General features: G+C 61.8%; 3 protein-coding genes across 5 annotated transcripts; 1 reads left to right on the top strand and 2 right to left on the bottom strand.

The window, feature by feature from the left end:
- Window positions 1-2,258: 2,258 nt before the first annotated feature.
- WDR97 (WD repeat domain 97) lies at window positions 2,259-11,004 on the bottom strand. Its single transcript, XM_019032116.4, has 24 exons — window positions 10,783-11,004; window positions 10,450-10,586; window positions 9,701-10,329; window positions 9,474-9,595; window positions 8,610-9,309; window positions 8,388-8,530; window positions 8,067-8,303; window positions 7,905-7,995; window positions 7,649-7,781; window positions 7,423-7,544; window positions 7,159-7,219; window positions 6,864-7,013; window positions 6,501-6,758; window positions 6,296-6,421; window positions 6,115-6,198; window positions 5,127-5,204; window positions 4,763-4,987; window positions 4,482-4,667; window positions 4,169-4,366; window positions 3,969-4,090; window positions 3,733-3,895; window positions 2,786-3,303; window positions 2,631-2,701; window positions 2,259-2,551 (listed from the first exon to the last, which is right to left on the bottom strand). Exons 1-24 carry the CDS (start codon window positions 10,892-10,894, stop codon window positions 2,349-2,351), a joined length of 4,869 nt encoding a protein of 1,622 aa, XP_018887661.2. The 5' UTR covers window positions 10,895-11,004; the 3' UTR covers window positions 2,259-2,348.
- Window positions 11,005-11,033: 29 nt separating this feature from the next.
- Window positions 11,034-14,272, bottom strand: MAF1 (MAF1 homolog, negative regulator of RNA polymerase III). Of its 2 annotated transcripts, none has more exons than XM_004047663.4 (8): window positions 13,787-14,272; window positions 12,873-12,999; window positions 12,642-12,770; window positions 12,398-12,563; window positions 12,175-12,296; window positions 11,972-12,091; window positions 11,683-11,811; window positions 11,034-11,558 (listed from the first exon to the last, which is right to left on the bottom strand). In XM_004047663.4, exons 2-8 carry the CDS (start codon window positions 12,953-12,955, stop codon window positions 11,537-11,539), a joined length of 771 nt encoding a protein of 256 aa, XP_004047711.1. In that variant the 5' UTR covers window positions 12,956-12,999; window positions 13,787-14,272; the 3' UTR covers window positions 11,034-11,536. The 2 variants fall into 2 exon arrangements, with proteins under 2 accessions (XP_004047711.1, XP_055204486.1); XM_055348511.1 differs by lacking the exon at window positions 13,787-14,272 and adding an exon at window positions 13,493-13,677.
- A 622-nt stretch (window positions 14,273-14,894) lies between these two features.
- On the top strand, window positions 14,895-19,885 carry SHARPIN (SHANK associated RH domain interactor). 2 transcript variants are annotated; one of them, XM_019032109.4, is made up of 9 exons: window positions 14,895-15,095; window positions 15,423-15,597; window positions 18,575-18,715; window positions 18,800-18,941; window positions 19,026-19,134; window positions 19,214-19,367; window positions 19,439-19,563; window positions 19,651-19,779; window positions 19,857-19,885. In XM_019032109.4, exons 1-8 carry the CDS (start codon window positions 14,895-14,897, stop codon window positions 19,765-19,767), a joined length of 1,164 nt encoding a protein of 387 aa, XP_018887654.3. In that variant the 3' UTR covers window positions 19,768-19,779; window positions 19,857-19,885. The 2 variants fall into 2 exon arrangements, with proteins under 2 accessions (XP_018887654.3, XP_055204483.2); XM_055348508.2 differs by lacking the exon at window positions 19,857-19,885 and having other exon boundaries at window positions 19,445-19,563; window positions 19,651-19,775.
- Window positions 19,886-20,829: the final 944 nt, after the last annotated feature.

Genomic DNA, 20,829 nt, shown 5'->3' with positions numbered 1-20,829 from the left:
GTAGCTGAGACTACAGGCATGTGCCACCACACCCAGCTAATTTTTGTGTTTTTAGTAGAGACAGGGCTTTATCATGCTGGCCAGGCTGGTCTCAAACTCTTGACCTCAAGTGATCTGCCTGCCTCAGCCTCCCAAAGTGCTGGGATTACAGGCGTGAGCCACCACACCCGGCCTAAACTAGATAATTTTTTTTTTTTTGACACAGAGTCTCGCTCTATTGCCCAGGCTGTAGTGCAGTGGTGTGATCTCTGCTTGCTGCAACCTCCACCTTCTGGGTTCAAGTGATTCTCCTGCCTCAGCCTCCTAAATAGCTAGGATTACAGGCGCCTGCCAACACGCCCAGCTAATTTTTTGTATTTTTAGTAGAGACGGGGTTTCACCATGTTAGCCAGGATGGTCTCAAACTCCTGACCTTGTGATACGCCCACTTCGGGCTCCCAAAGTGCTGGGATTACAGGCATGAGCCACCACGCTCGGCTAAACTAGATAATTTTTAAGGAACAAGTCTCTTGCCTGATGTGTGGGTGTGATATTATGATATCTGTCGATTGGTTTCCATCCACAGTTCCTGGCTTATAACTCCCATATCCCTTGTTATAATGTTGGGGCACTTAGGCCTCAGAGGCAAGACTCAGACAACAGAATCTCTCTCTTTGACCTTTTCCCACCCTCCTTTTTCTCCCCAAGGCAGGACTTTCCCCTGCCTTTGCTGTCTTGGAGATAGCCATAAAGAAGGCCGGGCACGGTGGCTCACGCTTGTAATCCCAGCACTTTGAGAGGCTGAGGCAGGCGGATCACCTGAGGTCAGGAGTTCGAGACCAGCCTGGTCAACGTGATGAAACCCCATCTCTACTAAAAATACAAAATTAGCCGGGCGTGGTGGCATGCCTGTAATCCCAGCTACTCAGGAGGCTGAGGAAGGAGAATTGCTTGAATCCGGGAGGCGGAGGTTGCAGTGAGCCGAGATCACGCCATTGCACTCCAGCCTGGGCAACAAGACTGAAACTCCATCTCAAAAAACAAAACAAAACAAAACAAAACAGATAGCCATAAAGAAATCCTCTGACCTACCTTGTCTGATTGTAAGTCATGTGGGGTCCCTCAGATCCCCCCCTGCCCCCTGCTATCTTTCTGTGTCCTGACCAAAAATCAGAGGGTCTTGGCCACTCTGTGACCCAGCAGCTGCAGGACTGTCCCAGCAGGCTTGAACCCAAACTGGGGGCCTTGACATCACTAGACACTGATCGAGGTATCTAGGTTTACTCTTTTTTTTTTATAAAAAGTGTCAAGTCCTGTAGTGACAGACTCAGCCCTCAGTCTCATCGCACACCTGTGAACCTTGGCCTTCTGCAGTGGGAGGATGCGGTAGTGCCTGGAGGTGAAGAGGCAGGTTCAGCTGGGCCCAGCAACTTGGCTGTCCCGCACAGTCCTGTGCACCCATGCTCTTGGGATGGTGGCACCACTGTGTCAAGCAGCGGCCTGGGAAAGAGCAGCCATTTGGTGGCCCCATAACAAGAGCCACCGCACAGTTTGGGGTGACAGGGAAGGTGTGGAGGAGCGATTCTAACCAGAGCCATCAAGAAGAAACTAGTAAAGTCAGAGGCTAGAGATACAGGAGGGAAATCACTGCTCAGACAACACAAAAGACAGGTGTACAAGCCGGGGATTCCCCCCAGAGCTGCCCCAAGAGCTCTGTGCACAGGTCTTGCGCCCTGCCAGGCCACATAGGGCAGAGGAGCCCGGCCCAGAGGCTGAGCCCTTCCGGACCAAGCCCCTCCCCTAGGGACTTTCAGGCTAAAGGGGTCAGAGGATCCTCTGCGTTGCCGCTCAGAAAAAAGCTCCTGGTGCCTTTGTCAATTCTTCTCTTTTCCAGAATAAAAGTAACGAAAGCAAGGTCTGCAAACTCCTGGTCTCACCTGCATCGACCCGGAAGGCTCATCCTGTGACCGCCCAGACTCTCCCAGACTCCCCTCCACACCAGGCTGTGGGCTGGCCCAGGACACGTTCTCTAAGGTCAGCCCGCATCTCAACACCTAGTACTTGAGCAGAAAACGTTTGCTCAGTGCCTAGCGGATGGTGCCCCGCTATGGTCTCCTCTGCCCTAGGCCGGCCACCCCTCCGGGAACGCTGGTGCCCACGATGGCCACCTCCGCCAGGCCTCCGGCTCCTGCCTTCCGCCGCCACTGTGGGTTCAGGCCGCACGCCCACACGCCCTGCGCAGCCCGGGGCCCTCCAAAGCAGGTGGCGTCCTGCAGAAAGAAATTCTCTGGACTTTATTCCCGATGCAGGCCTTGGCCAAATACCAATGACAGGCCCCAGAGCCAGGCGGGCTGAGGCCACCAGCCCGGTCAGCTGTAGGTGTCGGGGTCCGCGTCCGCTGGCAGAAAGTAGCGCTGCAGGGCCGGCTGCAGGAGCCGCGGGGGCAGCGGGCGCGGGGGCGTGGGCCAGTCCAGGGGGAAAGGCTGTGGCTCCACACGCGGCAGCGGCAGCTTCAGCGTCCGGATGGGGCCGTCCAGGGTGCGGCCCGCACAGAGCCGGGACAGCATGGGGCCTGGGGGCGGGCAGAGGCTTATGAGGCCCCGGGGGCTGGGGTGGGGTGGGGTCCAGTCTCCACCCCTGGCTCCACTCACCCCTCAGTCTCATCGCGGACCTCGCGGACCTCTGCGGCTTGGCCTCCTGCAGCCGGAGGATGGGGTGGTACCTGGAGGCAAAGAGGAGGGTTCAGCTGGCCCAGCCCCACGCTTGGCTGCCCCACGCAGGCCCCGCCGGCGCAGGCCCCGCGCACCAGTGCTCCCGTGGAGGTGGCACCACCATGTCGGGCACCGGCGCCACCGTGTCGGGCACTGGCGGGTGTGGGTGCGCAGCCTCCTCCTGGAGCGAACTCCGCTGCTGCGCCCGCAGCTGCTCACAGAAGAAGTTGAGCGCGTCGATGGGGCCCAAGTCCAGCAGCTGCGAGTGCGACCAGTCGGTCTCCTCCAGCGGCGGCGGCTCTCCGGGCAGCTGAGCAGGCCCGGCAGGGTGCAGGCGGGCCTCGGGCTCCAGGCAGAAGCTCTTCAGCGTCTCGGAGAGCACTCGGAGATGGAGCTGAGGGGTCCCCCAGCTGCGCGTGGGTGCCAGCGTCCGCTGGGCCTGGAGCTCCGGGGCTAAAGAGTGCGGCTCCGCAGGTGAGACCATCATCAAAGGCACCTCTGAGACCTGCGAGAGCCTCCCGAAGATGCTGGAGGGCGACCAGGAGGTGCCCGAGGGTATCACGGAGGCGCGTGTGGGTGCCCCAGAGACCACTGACGTCTGCAATGGGGTCTCCTTGGGAGGAGAGGAAAGTGCTAAGGTCTTGGAGACCTTGGGCAGCACCACCAGCAACTTGGCTGCAGACAGTGGCTGCAAGCTTTCTGTCTGTCAGGAGGTGACCCATGGCCAAGCACCCTGGCTCCTTGAGCATCCACATGGCCACTGAAACTCCCTTCTGCCCGATGCTCAGCCCAAGGCAGGGGCTGCCACTCCCCTGACAAGGAGGTCCCAGGGCTGTCCCTGGTTCGGGCCAGACACCCCCTGCTGACTTCCAGCTGCACAAGGAACCCCCTAGAGATGCTCAGGGCAGGGAGGCTGGAGGCCCAGGACTGGGCAAGGCAAGGAAGGAGCCTGTGGCCTCAGCTGGCTTTGACCCCAGAACTTGCAGAAAGCCAGAGAAGGCAACAGGGTTCCCAAGGCCCCCCCGGCCCCTGCCGGCCCAACCTGAAGCTGCTGGATCATGTCCTCCAGTTTCTGGCGGCAGCAAGTGCGCAGGCTGGCCTTGGAGTCCAGGTCTGGGCCCTGGACCCAGGTCATCATCTCCTTGAATAGGAAGTCCTCCGGGTCCTGAAGGCCCAGCCCGTGCAGCAGCTTCTTGAGCTCTGGCCTGGGACAGGTGCATGTGGCTTGTCCAGAGGCCTTCCCAGTGGCAGGGAGGGCTGGGCAGGAGCGCAACTCACCGGCAGTGCACGGGAGAGTAGAGGAAGTAGGACATGAGCTCCAGCACCACATCCCAGGACTCCAGGGAGCAGGCCAGGAGCAGCTGCAGCGCCAGTATCACGAACTTCTTCTGCGTCTGGTCCTGAGGCAGGCGGTGGGGATGTGGTTGCTGAGGGCCGGTGGGTGGGGAGGAAAACTGGGGGCAGGACAAGGGGCACACCTGGAGGCTGGGGGGCTGGTCCAGGTTGAGCAAGTGTACGAGCAGGCCCTGCAGCTGGCCTTGGAGATCACTGCTTATGTTGGGCAGCAGTCTCAGTAGCACCTGCAGGATGTGCACACGGTCGACCCACGTAGTCTTCTCCAGCAGGGCCACCAACAGCGAGGCCAGGCCCTCGACTGTGCCTGCCTCCGGGTATGCCTGCAGGGTAGCATGCTGAGGCCCTGCTCCCATGTCACACCCAAGCCAGCCCCTACCTTCTCCCCTGTCCCTCACCCTAACCCATGCTTCTCATGCATCCCCAGTTCCCTCCAACCTGCAGGCTGAAGATGGGGAACAACTTTTTGAACCAGGTCTGGTAGATGAAGAAATGCAGAAACTTGGGCAGATGCCCGTAATGCTCATCCAAGAGCAAACTCTCATGATGGTGCCAGGGATGAGGGTGGGTCCTGGCAGCCTTGCAGCTGCACCGCCGGGGCTCCTGGGTCCAGTCCACAGCACTCTAGGGGAGCAGCAGTGGCTGCAGGTCCCACCTGTCTGGGTCTCAGTGTAAGCCCACCTCCCGTGGTGGCCTGGGGCCTCTCCCTGAGCCTCTACCTGATCCTCCAGTTCCCAGGAATCCAGCTGCTGGTTGGAGTGCGGGCTCAGGGAAACCAAGGCCCGGTCTGGCTCCTCGTCTTCCTTCTCTTCCTCCTCTTCCTTTTCCTCTTCCTCCCCCTCCTCCCCAGGCTTCTCCCCCATCCACTGGAGCAGCTTCCTCTGCCACTGGGCTTGGGATGGCCTGGGGCGCCACAACCACAGGGCATCCTGGCTTGCCCCTGGCTGCAGAGGGGCAAGAGATGGTGCCTCATGGGTTGCAAGGACAGCAGAGCCCTCCCCTGCCAGGAAAACCCCCAGCCCTGCCCCTTGCCTCGAGCTTTCTCTGGGAGGCGAGCTGAGTCGGGGATCCGAGGCTGCTGACCTCTGCATTTAGCCACATCTGCTGTAGCACTGCGGAGTTGGGCACGTAGCCGGGGAAGCAAATGGGCCTCAGGCAGTGCTGGAGGTGGGCACAGCAGGGAATGCTGAGAACCTGGATTCCCCCAGCCTGGACACCACCCTTGGTCACCTGTATAACCTCTCAGAGCCCCTCAGCCGCCAGTCCAGCTCTGCCTGCCAGGCCTCCGAGAGCTGGCTGAGCTAGCAACCCCTACTCTCAACACAGATGGCAGGAGAACCCTGAGATACCAGGGGCGAGGCCCTCAGTGAGCATCAGCTCTGACAAACGAGAAGGGAAACCTGGAGAAGTGCTGGCTTCTAGGGGCCCTGACACCCTGCAAGCTCCTCACAGGACTTGGCCCCGGCCCCAGGACAAGAAAGTCTAAAAGAAGCACAGGGGCCAGGGAGGAAGGAAGGAGCTTGAAGAAAGGGCAATGAAGAGCATGATGGTGGCACCCAGGCCCAAAGAGTCAATTACCCACCTGGGCAGGTGACAGTGCCGGGCATATGCTGGGGGAGGGGCTGAGGCCTGCCTGGGCACCTGGTGTACGTGAGGGTGGAAAGACAGTGGATTCTAAAGGGCCAGGTTCCCTTGACTTTGCTCCTCTAAAGGGCAGGGATTCTGATCTTCCGGGAAAAGTCCCTAGGGGACCTGCCCTCCCAGCGCCTCCACGGGGGAAAGGGGTGTGTGGCATAACCGGCTGGGGGGACTGGCTTTGCCTGATGTCAGCTCCCAGAGCAGCAAGGAGCCTGTGGCCACAAACACAGCTGTACTGGAACAGGGCTAGACAGAGGGTGAAGGCTGAGGGGTGAGGGGTGCGTGGGAGGCTGCAGCCTGGCCCTCTGGTTGTAGGTGGGCATGGCCCTTGGGTCAGATTTGGACACAAAGATTTGTAGCAAAGGGGAGATGGCAGGCACAAGAGTGATGCCTGGAGAGGAGTGGCTCTCCAGGAGCTGGGAGGGAGTCTCACCTTGTGGGGCTGCACGGTGGCAGGAAAGAAGCCCCTGAGGCTACAGAGAGGTTCCTTGTCCCATCTCTTTGGCAGCAGTGGGATCTGGGGGACAGAATGGGGGCTCAGAACAACACAGCCCCTAGCACCCCGGCAGCTCTGCCCCTCAGTAGGTGGTACCCCACCTGCCTGGGTCCCTCACCCTGCACTGCAAGTGGGAGGATGGCAGGTCCAGGGCCATGGTCGTCCTCCCTCGGAGCTGCTCCAACTGCAGCTGCAGATCCAGACTGACGCCCAGGTAGTGGCTCAGTGAGGAGCGGGCCAGAAGCTGGGGCAAAGGAGGAGTCACAGGGTGGCAGAGGGGTCATGAGGGCCCAGCAGGCATGTGGGAGGGTGGGAAGCCTCACCTGGGATGCCTTGCTGTGCACCCTACGGTGGGTGGGTGGGATCGGCACTGTGACTCGGGGAGACTGGGAGAAGTGCTGGCCCAGGGCTCCCAGGTCCTGTGGGGACAGGGCTGTTGGCACTGTTTGGGCTGCAGTGCTGACCTTAGCCCGGGCAAGACAGTGGGCAGCTTGGGGTAGAGCACACACATCCTGGGTCTCTCTCTCCACTGTGAGGGTCCCGGCACTCCACTGCTGGGACTCCCTTCCAGACTGCATGCCCTGGGAGGTAGAAGGAGCAGATAGACCATCAGAGACCAGGTGGGAGAGGTGGGTGGAGAAGAGGGGCCAGGGTCAGGGCTGGGCTGAGGGAGGCCCTACACCTACCAGCAGGCCAGAGCCGTAGATCAGACGGAGGTAATTGTCAAAGCCTTCCTGGCGCTGCTGCCAGGAGGGTGGGGGCTGGGCTGCTGGGACCACTAGCCCCAGCCTCAACTGCTGAAGGTCTCGGTCCCGGGCCACTAGGGCATCCAAGTCCTGAGTCAGGGTTCAGGGATCAGCCTGCTCTTCCTTGAGCCTTGCTATGTGCTGCCCGGGCAACCACGGGTATCCCAGGCCTGCCCCAGGGCTGAGGGCTGGGGCCTGAGCCGGGGCAGGGCGGGCTAAGGAGGACCCACCCCACCTCCTTCGGCACCAGGTGCTGAGATGTTGCCCTCCGACGATGGATGAGAGGCAAGGCCTCGCTGCAAACAGGGACAGGCACAGGTGGGATGCTGGGTGGCATGCCAGTGGGCTGGGGCAGAGGCTGGGACAAGGACCAACCCCAAACGGGTGTGCCAGGGCTCAGGCAGGCTTGTATCAACTCCAGAGGGCCCCACACCGCCAGGCCCCCACCCAGGGTGGGAAAGGAGGGCCTCCAGGAGGGCTGAGCAGGCCTGCATGGGACCTGAGGCTGGCTGCCCCATGGAGGTTGGTGAGCCTCTGCAGTTGGGCGGAAGTCAGTGACTCCTGGCTCATCAGTGGCAGCGGAGGGTCGTCCACCACGTCTGGGGCCTTCCGGCACATCTTCTGAATAGGGGAAGGAGCCTGTATCCCTGGCTGGGGGAACCTGGGTCTGCCCCCCAAGGTGGGCAAGGGGGGCCCACCTTGCTCACTCTGTCCTCACCACACACCTTAACTAGGTAGGATGTAGGCAGGTAGAGCCTATGGGACACCAGGCAGAGGCGGGATCCCAGCGCCAACACCAGGTCTCCACTGTTGCTGCAGAAAGCCAGGGCCTGAGGGGCACCATTCAGCTGCAGGAGCCTGGAGAGGCAGCCAGGGCAACCGAGGCTCAGCAGGGACAAGGCCTTCTCCACTCAGTCCAGCCAGTGGACTCTGGTGAGAGCAGAGGTAGGAGACCCCAGCCCTCCCCACCTCCCAGCCTACCGCAGGAGGCGGTTCTCAGCAGTCCAGATGCGAACGGTGCAGTCCAGGCTGGAGCAGGCATACAGCTTGAGCGTGGGGCAGCAGCACAGGCCTGGTGGCAGGGTTCAGGGTCAGGAACCGGAGCTGGGCAGTGGCTGGGCTTCACCCGTGCTGCCCCCTCACCAGTGATGTGGTCCGTGGGGTCGTCCTGGGGCCGGTGGTCTAATCGCGGACTGTCGCCCAGGCCAAACTGCACCAGGCCGTAGGTAGCGCTGTCTGGGTCCTCAAAGCCCGCGGTGACGCGTCTGCCTAGCGCACAGAGCGCCACGGCCGGGTAGCAGCAGGAGAAGGTGCGAAGCAGGCTCAGGCTCTCCTCGGCATAGGGGAAGACGCGCCACATCTTCACCGTCAGGTCCCCACCTGTGGGCAGCGGAATCTGGCTGGGCCTTGTCGGAGGGGAGGGGGCTCTGTGGCGGCCTGGCCTTTGGCAGGGGAGCTACTGACCCGAAGACACAATGCTGTTCCAGGTGGATGCGATGGCGACAACCGGGCCCGGGCTGTGCGCCTCCCTTTGGAAGACAGTCTTCGACGAGAGCCACTCCAGCACCGACAGCGTGCCGTCCGTGTGCCCCACCACTGGCAGGTACCTGCGAGTGGGAAGAGCCTGTTGGCGCGGACTCTGCCGCTCCTTCCGCCCGCCAGACCCTCGCCGGCTCCCGCACCCACCGGTTCTTGTTCTTCCAGGCGCAGGCCACAGAGCTGCAGCGCAACTCGCCCCAGTGCTGGCGCACGATCTCCCAGGAGGAGAAGGCGCCTCCGAGATCCGTGAGGTGGCTGTACAGGTGCAGACAGCAAGGCTGCGGCGCAGGGGGCGGCGGCGGGCACACGCGGTGCAGCACGCTCATGGGGCAGCGCGCCGCGTTGGCGCGGACCAGGTGCCCAGCCCTGGTCAGCAGCCACAGCGCCTCGCGCGGCAGGCAGTAGGCCACGGCTGCCGCGCAGTCCTCCGGCTCCAGCAGCAGTGAGCTCACTATGCGCCCGGTGGCAGCCGACAGGAGGTAGACCGAGCCGTCGGCGCACGCGCACACGAGGCGCGTAGGCAGCGACTGGTGCGCAGGCGCGGGCAACGCGGGCGCCACCTGCACGTGGAGCACCTTGGCGGGCAGTTGCGCCAACGGCGAGTAGAGCTCGCGTACGCGCCACAGCTGCATGCTGCTCGCGCACAGGGACAGCACCGGCCAGCCCGGGCGCACCGGCGCCAGCAGACGGCCCACGCGCCGGGACAGCTTGTCCTGGCCCCAGAAGCCCAGCGCTACCTCGCCCACCTGCGCCGCCGCCTGCAGGTCCCAGGTGCGTAGCGTCCCGTCCTGCGAGGCCGACAACACTAGGGTCGTGTTCGGGAGCACAGTCATAGCCGTCACCGGGCCTGTGGGAGGGGTGCAGGTCACTCGGCTGACTGAAGGCAGGGGAGCCTTCAGCCTGTGTTGCAGTCAGCGCAGCAAGGCCTGGCCGGAGCTGCGGAGATGCTGGACAGCCTAGAGCGGCTGGAGGCAAAGGGCCGAGGCTCGGGGTGCAGAGAACTCAGAGCACCTGTGTGGCCCACGAACACCATCCGGATCTGCCAGTCAGCCTCCCACACCTTCACGGTGCTGTCCCGGGAAGCTGTCACCATTGCCTCTACTTCCTCGCAGTAAGCAAGGTCCGAGATGGTGCTACAGGTGGGGGATGGGAGAAGCCCAATGGACTTAAACATCGCCTTGTGTGTGAGGGCCGTGTGCCCCTACATGCCTGGCCCTCCCTAGGGGGATCCCCCTCACGTTTTGTGCAAATCCCGGCGCACATCTACGAGAGTCCAGGCATGCAGATCGAAAGTGAGCACGGCCGAGCCATAGGCCGCGAAGCAGCGCAGGACGTGGTGGGGAGGAACCGGCGCCACAGCCAGACGCATGAGCCTGCCTGTTGGGCTCGGGGGCGGGTGCAGTGGTGACCCTCGCAGCACCAGGCGGCGACCACCTGAGCGGAACTGCCAGAGCGCCAGGCTGCTGTTCATCTCCGCAACGAGCAGCAGCCTGAGGTCGGGAACCGGCAGGCAGCAGGTGGGCGCCCAACCCGGGGCCCTGCCCACCCCCTGCTCGCTCAGCCACAGCAGGCTGAAGTTGGGCCTCAGAATAGCCAGCCCCGCGGGGCCCCAGCCTACAAAACGGCCCACGGCACCCAGCGGGCCCAGCACGGTCACCAGCCCCGTAAGCCCGACAGGCGCCAGCAGCGTCTCCTGTGCCCAGCCGTCTTCCTTGTGCAGGTGCAGGCGGCCCGCGCGGTCCAGCACCACGAATCGTCCACCCACCGGGTCCTGCGCCACCGAGCGCAGCCCGGCTGCCACCTCCAGGCGGCGCAGTGGTTCCAGCCCGTGCGTCAGGCGCGCCACACGCAGCTCGGCTCTCTTCTCCTGTGGGCCGGGGTGGGCGGGCCCGCAATCAAAGGTTGGGGCTGCTCCGGCCTAGGGGACCCCTAAGGGAAGGGCCAGATCCGGAAAGAGGCCTGGAGGCGCAGGACAGGCACACCGCACCTTTTCCACGACTTCGTCGAGGCTGGTGCGCAGAAGCAGCCACAGCCGGCGGGCGCGGGCACGCGGGGTCAGGCTTTGCCACTGTTGGCTGCTGGTCAAAAAGGGCAGGACCTGCGACGGCTCCGTGAAAGTCAACTCTGCGGGCAGGAACTGGAAGTTCTGCCACCTACAGCCTCAGGTCCTCGACCCTGACGGTTATGGGGAGCCCTCCTCCAGGGGCCCTGCCCTACCAGGGACTGCCCAGGGGAGTTTTGTTCCAGGGGACGGAACCCAAGCCCGAGTGAGACCCACTTCCTAGCGGGATGCCCGGGGGGCGAGGCCAGGCCCCCTCACCATTCTTTTCGGTGAGCAGCCCAGGGTCTGGGACATCATAGCCATCCGCATCATACAGGTCCGAGTCCAGAACTAGGTTGTAGCCTTCTGCCTCCCACACCTCTGCCTCCATTTCAGCAACTGCGGTCCCAGAGCCCAACAGCTCCCAGGACTTAGCGGTCAGGGCGGCAGCGGCAGTTGCTAGGATACCAGATGCCGCCGGCCACTCCCACACCGCAGGCCCCACCCCCACACCGCATCCAGGTCCACACTAAGTCACAGAAACTTTTATTGGAAAGAAATGAGCTGCAGCAAAGTGACACTCAGTGCACGCGGCCAAATGGGCGAGGTGGGGGTACAGGTGGGCACCAGGGGCCGGCCCAAGACCAAAGCCGGTGACCGCTGGGGCCTGCTTGCGGGGCCTCCGGCCACAGACGCTTTGGGCTGGAGTGTGCAGGCCCAGTAGAAATACAAAAATAAACTCTGCGGTCCAGCTGTCCCTGCTGTGGCAGTTCATTTGGGCAGGGCAGTCGATTCTCCCACCAGGCCCCCTGCTGCCAAGTCCGGCCACAGCATGGGCAGCAGGAGTCTGAGGGGTGAGTGGGCATCCACAGGATGGAGCCAAAGGGCTAGGCAGGTATGGCCTTGGGCAGTGCCAGGACTGTGGCAGCGCCAGGGTCTGGCCAGCAGCTGGGGAGGCCCCAGGGGCCTCTCAGGTGGACAGGTCCAGGCATTGGTTGAAGCTGGATGAAGCTGGGGCCTCGGCTCCTCCTCATCAAATACAGATCACTGGGACCCTGGGCGGAGGTTGGCACACAGTGGGCCTTCAGGAGCCACCACTTAGACCAAGTAGAGGAGGCCCCCACCCTGTTGTACCCACTCCAGGCTTCAGGGACCCGGGTCATGGCCCCCATCACACACCTGTCCTCCTCCATGGTGCTGGTCTCCTCGGCCCCACTGCCTCCGCTTCTGCTTTCTTCCTCCACCTCCTCCTCCCCCAGCTCCATGTCCAGCTCGTTGCCTGCCTCTGAGGGTGTGTAGGTGGAGCCACTGAGGGGAGGCAGGGAAACCAGTTTCAGGACCCCTACCCAGGCCTGCTGCTGGCCCCAGGGAGGATGTTCAGGGAGGGCAAAGCTGGGTGGAGATGGCACAGCTGGGGAAGTTGTATCGGCCCAACAGGGAGGTGGGGGAGGAGGCGGAGGGTGCCTACCTGATGGAACGGCAGCTAAAGAAGACGATTCGCTTGAGCCGCTTGTTGTAGAAGAAGTAGTTGAAGGACCAGAGGCTACCATCCTCCCCGAAGGGATCTGAGTCCAAGTCTGGGTTATAGCTGGGGAGTATAGGGTGACAGGTGGTGTGAGGCGCCAAGTGCCCCACAAACCTGGAGGCCCATCTGCAGGGATGCCGGCCCACCTGTAGATGTCACATTCAGCCAGGCAGATCTCCTCGTCCACTGCGTTCCACAGCTGTGGTTTCAGGTCCTTGAAGTCCTCCCGCACAGCTGAGAACAGACTGCAGTTGACTGCATTCACCACCTAGGGCAGGTCACAGTCAGGGTGACAGGAGCCCAGGGCTACCCAAAATGGGGAAGGACAGTGGAGTGGATGTGGGTCCCTTCCCTCCACCTGACCCTCACCCAGCTAAGGCTGGGCTCCCGGCTGAACTCATGGCTGCGGGCTGTGCTGAAGTCATAGTCAGGCCTGAAGGACTCATTGAGCGTGGCAATCAGGTAGAAGAGGGTCTTGCGGCTGCACTTGTCACTGAGGGGGCCCTCCTCATCACCGCCTTGGCTTTTGCTGAGTCTGCACAGACAGAACTATCAGCTGGGCCCATCACCTCCCCTCAACCCCCAGCCCCAGGTAGGCCCCACCATGGCTCACCTGCTGGGGCTCAGTCCTGAAGTCTGGGGTGGAGAAAGTGCCTCCAGCACGTGGGGCTGGCCCTCCTGGCAGAACTGCTTGAACATGTGTTTGTCGTCTCCTGCCATCTTACATGAATAGCTCTCAATCCTATAGGATGCAGAGAGGACCATGAAGCATGCTTCCCCCAGGTTCCACTGAAGGGCGGGGCAGTGTGACCTCCGAGATGCCAGCCCCCCCGGCCTGCCTCACCTGCCAATGATGTGGGCATCTCCGGTCTCCACAGTCAGCTGTGAGTTGATGGCTTCAAAGCTCGAGTTCTCCAATAGCTTCATGTCCTTGGGGAAGGAGCTCCGTGCTCCAGAGGGGCTAGTGTTGCCTGGGGAGTGAGAGACCAGACCATGGGTATCTATCTGGCCCCTTGGGGCCCTGCCTTCAGCCCTCCTACCCACTAAGTGGAGCCGCTGGGAACAAGCTGAGTCTGGCCTCTGTCCAGGCTGCACATCAGGAGCTCCCCTCTCTGCCCGGCCAGGAGAGGTGACAGAGATCCTGTTTTACCTGAGGGTGGCAAGTCCAGGCTCCATGTCAGCCACACCCCCTGCAGAACACGCGAGTTCTGGGACTAGACTAGACCACCGGGGACCCTGCTCACCCTGGGGCTGCTGGCTGAGATTGTTGCTCAACATTCCCATTCCCCATCCCCACGCCCATTCCAAAAGAAGAGCTCCAGCCACCATGGGGGTAACTCTTGAGTCCGCAACGGGACGTGACTCCTGCAGTCTCCCTCAGGCTGGCTGGGCTCCTCAGCCAAGGTAAGAGGCTGCATCGCGGTTAGGAACCAGGACACCTGGGGCTCCGGGCCCTGCGGTCACCTGGGCGGGCGCTCTTTCGTTTTGGCTACTTTCTGGCCCGGGGAGAGGAAAACTACAGGTTCCTCCACTCTACCCGGAAAAATTGCCTAGTTTTTCCAGACGCCTAGGAGGGCGGTCCCTCGGCCCCGCTGGGGCGCTGCAGAGTCGCCAAGCAGCGCCCGCCTGGGCCGCGTCGGGCACCAGCCGAGCCGCGGTGGAACTACAAATCCCAGGAGGCAGCGCGCCGCGCGAGGCCTGCTGGGGGCTGTGGTTCCGGGGGCCGCAGACGGCGCGGGGCGCAGGGCGGACACCCACCTGCCTGGCTGGGTTAGATCAGGCCGCGCCGGGCCGGGTCTGGCTGGGCTGGGTCGCTCCGCGTCGGTGCCGGTGCGCAGGCGGGGGCGGGCTCCGCGCAGCGCGGGCTCTTCAAGATCGGAGGGCGGCGCCGCGGCCTCCGCTCGGGCCGCACTGTATCCGGGGGAAGAAGCTCCGCGGCGACGTCCCGTTACTCCCGGCCCTGCCGGCCCATCCGGGCTGCCACCGCGACATAGCCTCGCCCCCTTCCACAGAGCCCGCTCTCGCGACCGACCTGCCGCCGACCGCCACAGAGCGCTCCGGCGAGTCAGCGAGCCGAGCGAGCGAGCAAGCGAGCGACCTCCGCCTCCCCCGGCCGGACAACAACAAGCGTCCGCCAGGCCCGGCCCCGCGCCTCTGAATGGCCCGCTCCAGTCTCCGAGATCGAGAGCTCGAATAGCCATCGGGTGCCATACCCGCCACTCAGTTCTGCCTTCTACGTCTACTGGTTATGGAGCCTGTCTGTCACTCTTCTCTTCGTACTAACCCGCCTACCCCCGGCGTTCATTGGCCGTGGCCTCTCTAGCTCCGCCCCCTAGGGGGTCGACCCCGTAACCAGAGAGGCGCGGGCCAACCTAGTGCGACGTGTGGGCGTGGCAGGGGCTGGGGCCTGCGGGCGAAGGTGGCAGCCCATTGGAGGTCCCGGGAGCGAAGTCCAGCTGCCGTTAGGCGCTGGGATAGTCGCACGCCGGCTGCATCTACGTCCGCCGAGCCCCTGGGGCGAAGAGGCCGCGTCCGCCTTCAGTTGTTGCCGGTGCTTCGCCCCCTGACCCTTCGCCCCCAAAGACCAGCTCTAACGTGAGCGCCTCGGCCGCCCTGCCCCAGCCTCGTACACGCCGCCAGCCTCGCCGAGCCGGTGTCCGGAGACCCTCGGGCCGTGTCCATTTGTGGACAAAGCCAGCGGGCCAGGCTTGGCCAGAGTGCACCACTCGGCGCCGTCCCAGGCCCGACGCTCTGGGCGCGCCCGGAACCCCAAGTTCGCGGCCCGTGTTTCCGACCGGCGGAGGGGGCTCAGCGGCCCGATCCCACGGAAGCGCGCTCGGAGGGCTGGGACCCGGCCGGACCGGAGATGGCGCCGCCAGCGGGCGGGGCGGCGGCGGCGGCCTCGGACTTGGGCTCCGCCGCAGTGCTCTTGGCTGTGCACGCCGCGGTGAGGCCGCTGGGCGCCGGGCCAGACGCCGAGGCACAGCTGCGGAGGCTGCAGCTGAGCGCGGACCCTGAGCGGCCTGGGCGCTTCCGGCTGGAGCTGCTGGGCGCGGGACCCGGGGCGGTGAGTGGGGGCGGAGAGCGCGCGGTCAGTCCTCTTGGCCCGGGCAGGGCACGGAGCCCAAAGCTAGGCCCCTCCGCTTGCCACCTGGGTGCCCTTAAGCAGTTATGTTTCTTTGCTTCTGTTTTCTCGTCCGTGAAATGGGGGTGATGCTCGGACCTACTGGGACCTACCTGGACCTACCTTACAGGACTATTGTGAGGATTTGATGAGAGGCGTACAGGGCTTAGGACCGTGTAAATGGTCTACAAATGTTACCTTGTATTTCTTTGCTCCTCGTGCGATGTAGGGCGGGGGGACGCCCTGAGCCTGGACTCTCCCTCTTCTCAGGTTAATTTGGAGTGGCCCCTGGAGTCAGTCTCCTACACCATCCGAGGCCCCACCCAGCACGAGCTACAGCCTCCACCAGGGGGGCCTGGAACCCTCAGCCTGCACTTCCTCAACCCTCAGGAAGCTCAGCGGTGGGCAGTCCTAGTCCGAGGTGCCACCGTGGAAGGACAGAATGGTCAGTGCCCTGTAATGGATACAGTTACAATTTGGAATAGCCTTGGCCCCCCAGTCCTGGTTGGGGAAGTTGGATCCACCTTCCCCACTGCTGGATGTCTGGGAAGGCTTCCAGGAGGGAGTAGGTGGAGCCTGGAGTAGCTTGGAGTACTTGGAATGGCTCCTGGAGTCAGTCTCCTACACCATCTGAGGCCCCAGCCAGCACAAGTTGCAGCCTCCACCAGGAAGCCCTGGAACCTCAGCCTGCACTTCCTTAATCCTCAGGAAGCATGAGAGGCAAGCATGAAGAGGCAGAGCAGGCAGGGTCAGGACCTGTGTGAGAAGACATCATCCCAAGAGCAGCAGGAGAGTGACAGGAGTGGGAGAGTGACAAACTCAGATACCTGCTGCTTAAGACAGAGTTCTGCAGTGGCAAGGGTTGGTGCAGATAGGGTTGGGGAGAAGGGTGTTTCCAGAGATGCTTAGAAGATGGAATTAGTGGCCGGGTGGGGTGGCTCATGCCTGTAATCCCAGCACTTTGGGAGGCCGAGGTGGGTGATCACCTGATGTCAGGAGTTCGAGACCAGCCTGGTCAGCATGGCGAAACCCTGTCTCTACTAAAAATACAAAAATTAGCCAGGCGTGGTGGCGTGTGCCTGTAGTCCTAGCTACTTGGGGAGGCTGAGGCAGGAGAATCACTTGAACCCGGAGGCAGAGGTTGCAGTGAGCTGAGATCTTGCCACTGCACTCCAGCCTGGGTGACAGCAAGACTCCATCTCAAAAAAAAAAAAAAAAAAAAAAAGAAGATGGAATTAGCTGAGTTTCATGGCTGCTTGGGAGGTTTTTTGCAGACAAAGACTCCCTCTCTCACCCAGACTGGAGTGCAGTAGCGTGACCCTAACTCACTGGAGCCTTGAACTCCTGGTCTACGGTGATCCTCCTGCTTCAGCCTAAGTAGCTGTTATTGGCATGAGCCACTGCCCCTGGCTCACATGGCTGCTTAAATGGAAGAGTTAGCAGTTGAGACTGAGAAACATGAAGGACTAGGTAGTATGGGGCTCCCAGATAGAGGGCAGCCCACAAACGAGATAAGCAGAGCTGCCAGAGGGGTAGGAAGACAGCCAGACAGTGATGTAAGAGAGACTCAAGCGACTCAGTGTTTATAAAAGGAGCTAAGCTCTCTTTAGTCATTCACCAAGCATATATATTCAGCAGCTGCCCTGTCCCAGGTACTCCTTTGGCATGAACAAAACCTCCCATTTCCATCCTATTGGAGCTTGCATTTTTAGAGGGGAGGAGGCAGACATATAAAATAAGTACAGGGCTGGGCAACATACAAAAAATTTAAAAATTAGCTGAGTGGGCCGGGCACGGTGGCTCACACCTGTAATCACAGCACTTTGGGAGGCCGATGCGGGCGGATCATGAGGTTAAGAGATGGAGACCATCCTGGCTAACATGGTGAAACCCTGACTCTACTAAAAAAAAAAAAAATTAGCTGGGTGTGGTGGTGGGGACCTATAGTCCCAGCTACTCGGGAGGCTGAGGCAGGAGAATGGCGTGAACCCAGGAGGTGGAGCTTGCAGTGAGCCAAGATCGCGCCACTGCACTCCAGCCTGGGCAACAGAGAGAGACTCCGTCTCACAAAAAAAAAAAAAAAAAAAAAAAAAAAAATTAGCTGAGTGTAGTGGTGTCTGCCTGTAATCCCAGCTATTCGGGAGGTTGAGATGGGAGGATCACTTGAGCCCAGAGGTTCTAGGCTGCAGTGAGCTGTGATCGTGCCACTGCACTCCAGCCTGGGTGACACAGCGAGATCCTGTCTCCAAAAAAAAAAAAACAAAAACAAAAATAATAAAATTACTGTAGAGTTTTTTAAAAAAGAAAGTCTGTTAGATGGTGTGGGAATGAGAATGGTGGAGCTGGGAGGATTGCTGTTTAAAACGGTGGCAGGGGCCAGGCGCAGTGGCTCACGCCTGTAATCCCAGCACTTTGGGAAGCCGAGGCAGGCAGATCACCTGAGGTCGGGAGTTCAAGACCAGTCTGACCAACATGGAGAAATCCTATCTCTACTAAAAATACAAAATTAGCCGGGCGTGGTGGTGCATGCCTGTAATCCCAGCTACTCAGGAGGCTGAGGCAGGAGAATCGCCTGAACCCAGGAGGCGGAGGTTGCGGTGAGCCGAGATCACGCCACTGCACTCCAGCCTGGGCAACGAGTGAAACTCCGTCTCAAAAAAAAAACGGTGGCAGGGAAGGCCTCATTGAGGCGACACTGGAGTGAAATTTGAAGGTCATGGCATGAACCATGTGACCAAGGAAGCAGCAAACAAATCCTGAGGTGAGCATGTGTAAGTGATCCTTGAGGTTCAGTGGGGGCCGGGGCCAGGAACAGCGCTGGGTGCGTGGAAGGCCCTGCTTATCCTAGTAGGGAGATGGTAGAATATAGTGGGCGTGAGACCACGGGAGCTGTGTCAGCACTGGGTGGGGACCCCCCCATTGCAGTGGGCTGGGCCTCACAGGGCGGGTAAGAAGGTGAGTCAGCAGGGTGCTCAGCTCTGAAGACGCCCAGGGCAGTGGCTTGTCTGGAGTGCTGGCAGCCCAGGTGTGGGTCAGGGAGCCCGGAGAGGGGAGGTCCCCAAGGGCTCCAAGAGGCCACCCTGACTGCAGGGCCACTGAGGGCCTGCTTTGGTTCTGCTGTGAGGCATCCCTGGCTGGCAGAAAGGGCCAAGAGAGGTGGCCTAGCCAGGCACAAAAGGGTTTGAAAAGGCTCTAATTCCCAAAAATGAACTAAGTGCAGCTCCAGCACTAACAGAAGTCTGGCAGGGGCCTCTGAGGGGCTTGCCAGAGCCAAGGCTGGGAGAAGGTGTGGCTAGAAGTGTGGCCTGAGGCAGGGCCCTGGCATGGGCTGAGGTGAGGGAGAAGGCAAAGGTCCTGGAAAATCAAGGGCCTAGAGGCCTGGACAGAGGCCACAGCACAGCACATCCATATCTTACCTCTAGGCAGCAACAGCAACTCACCACCAGCCCTGGGCCCAGAAGCATGCCCTGTCTCCCTGCCCAGTCCCCCGGAAGCCCCCACACTCAAGGCCCCTCAACCTGAGGCAGATCTTCCTAGGAGCCCTGGAAACTTGACGGAGAGAGGTACAGGTGGGGGGAGGGGGTTGGGGGGTTCGGGGATAGCAGATAGTCCCCAGTGGTGACAGCTGTCCTTTCCTTACCCTGCAGAAGAGCTGGCAGGGAGCCTGACCCGGGCTATTGCAGGTGGAGACGAGAAGGGGGCAGCCCAAGTGGCAGCCGTCCTGGCCCAGCATCGTGTGGCCCTGAGTGTTCAGCTTCAGGAGGCCTGCTTCCCACCTGGCCCCATCAGGTGAGGCCTGGGGCTGCTTCTTCAGCTTGTCCTCGTGACCATCCCAGGTCCCCCATCCATCCCTGAACCCACGTTCTGGCACAGGCTGCAGGTCACACTTGAAGACGCTGCGTCTGCCGCATCCGCCGCGTCCTCTGCACACGTTGCCCTGCAGGTCCACCCCCACCGCACCGTTGCAGCTCTCCAGGAGCAGGTGGGCACAGGGTCTGGGGAGCCCTGCCAGGGGCAGAGGAGCCTAGGTGACATCACCTGCCCTGATGCTCTGGCCACAGGTGTTCTCAGAGCTCGGTTTCCCGCCAGCTGTGCAACGCTGGGTCATCGGACGGTGCCTGTGTGTGCCTGAGCGCAGCCTTGCCTCTTACGGGGTTCGGCAGGATGGGGACCCTGCTTTCCTCTACTTGCTGTCAGCTCCTCGAGAAGCCCCAGGTCAGTCCTCGATGGGGGTGGGGTGTGGGAGGTGGGGTGCAGCCCCACAGTCCTGAGCTCCACCCCCTCAGCCACAGGACCTAGCCCTCAGCGCCCCCAGAAGATGGACGGGGAACTTGGACGCTTGTTTCCCCCATCATTGGAGCTACCCCCAGGCCCCCAGCCAGCTGCCTCCAGCCTGCCCAGTCCGCTCCAGGTGGGCACGGGACTGGGCAGGGGAGGGCCAGGACAGCCATGGGCATTGGAAAAAGCAGGGAAGCAACAATGGTCTCTCCTCCCCCAGCCCAGCTGGTCCTGTCCTTCCTGCACCTTCATCAATGCCCCAGACCGCCCTGGCTGTGAGATGTGTAGCACGCAGAGGCCCTGCACGTGGGACCCCCTTGCTGCAGCTTCCACCTAGCAGCCACCAGAGGTACCAGAGGTGGCACAGGCCGGGGAGGTGGGGGGCAGGGCAGAATCCACAGGAATGACCCAGCTCCTCCCCCACAGGTTACAAGGGGAGAGTGGCCCTTCCCTCACAGGTCCGACATCTCCAGGCCCCCACTGAACTCTGTGGACCTCTACTGACTGCTTGCTGGGACAGTCGCCAGGGTTGGGGGGAAGGGCCACAGAATGAAACCATTAAAGACACTTAGGAGCCAGCAAGCGTCCCTTTCATGGTGTCTCTGCAGACCTGCCCCATCCTAGCCAGCGATACCGGGAGACAGGCCCTCGTCAGCAGGCGGGGCTCCCCAGCCAGACCCCGGTGTTACTGAAGAGTGGACCCGGACCCTGAGCCTCAGTATTCAGGAAAGCATGGCATGGGGATCTCTTCCCAGACCCCAGAGGCCTACAGAGTCCCCCACCCAGCTGCTCACCACTGGGCTGAGGCTGCTGGGGTGTGCCACATACTGAGCTGCAGCCCCCACCGACCTTGTCTCCTACTGTCCACCCTGGTCCCCCAGGCCTGCACCTCTCTTGCCTGCAGGCCTATTGGTACCACCTTTCTCCCATTCAGCTCTTGCCTTCCTTGGACTATGGCCACCACTCCCCTCAGCTCTTGCAGCTAGGACACCAGCAATGAAAATGGGTGTTTTCCTTCCCTTCCTAGGGACGAGGGAAGCTCAGGAGCTGAGTCCTGCACCAGGTCACTGGGCCGGTGCTGGGTCATGTCTCTGTGACCCTCCTAGATAGCATCCACTGTCTGCCTCCCTCAGCAGCATGCTCCTGTGGGAACCCAGCTACTGCCAGCTTCTGGCCAGGACCCACCAGCTAGCTACCCTGTGGACTGCTAGGAGGGACCACTCCATGACACATCCTGCCTGTCTACTTGACTCCTTCACCTGGCTGGGAGCCATCCCCTTCCTCTCAGCCCAGCCCAGCAATAGCCCCTGCCCTAGACCAGGCCTTTCCCGTGTTGAAATGCAGCCAAGGTTCCCTGCTGCCATCAGAATGGGGGCCAAGTGGTTCAACACCTTAACAC

This window comes from Gorilla gorilla, chromosome 7 (genome assembly GCF_029281585.2).
Source record: "Gorilla gorilla gorilla isolate KB3781 chromosome 7, NHGRI_mGorGor1-v2.1_pri, whole genome shotgun sequence".
Classification (NCBI taxonomy): domain Eukaryota; kingdom Metazoa; phylum Chordata; class Mammalia; order Primates; family Hominidae; genus Gorilla; species Gorilla gorilla.
Note: the sequence above shows the minus strand (reverse complement) of the source record. Positions and strands in the feature narration are given on the sequence as shown.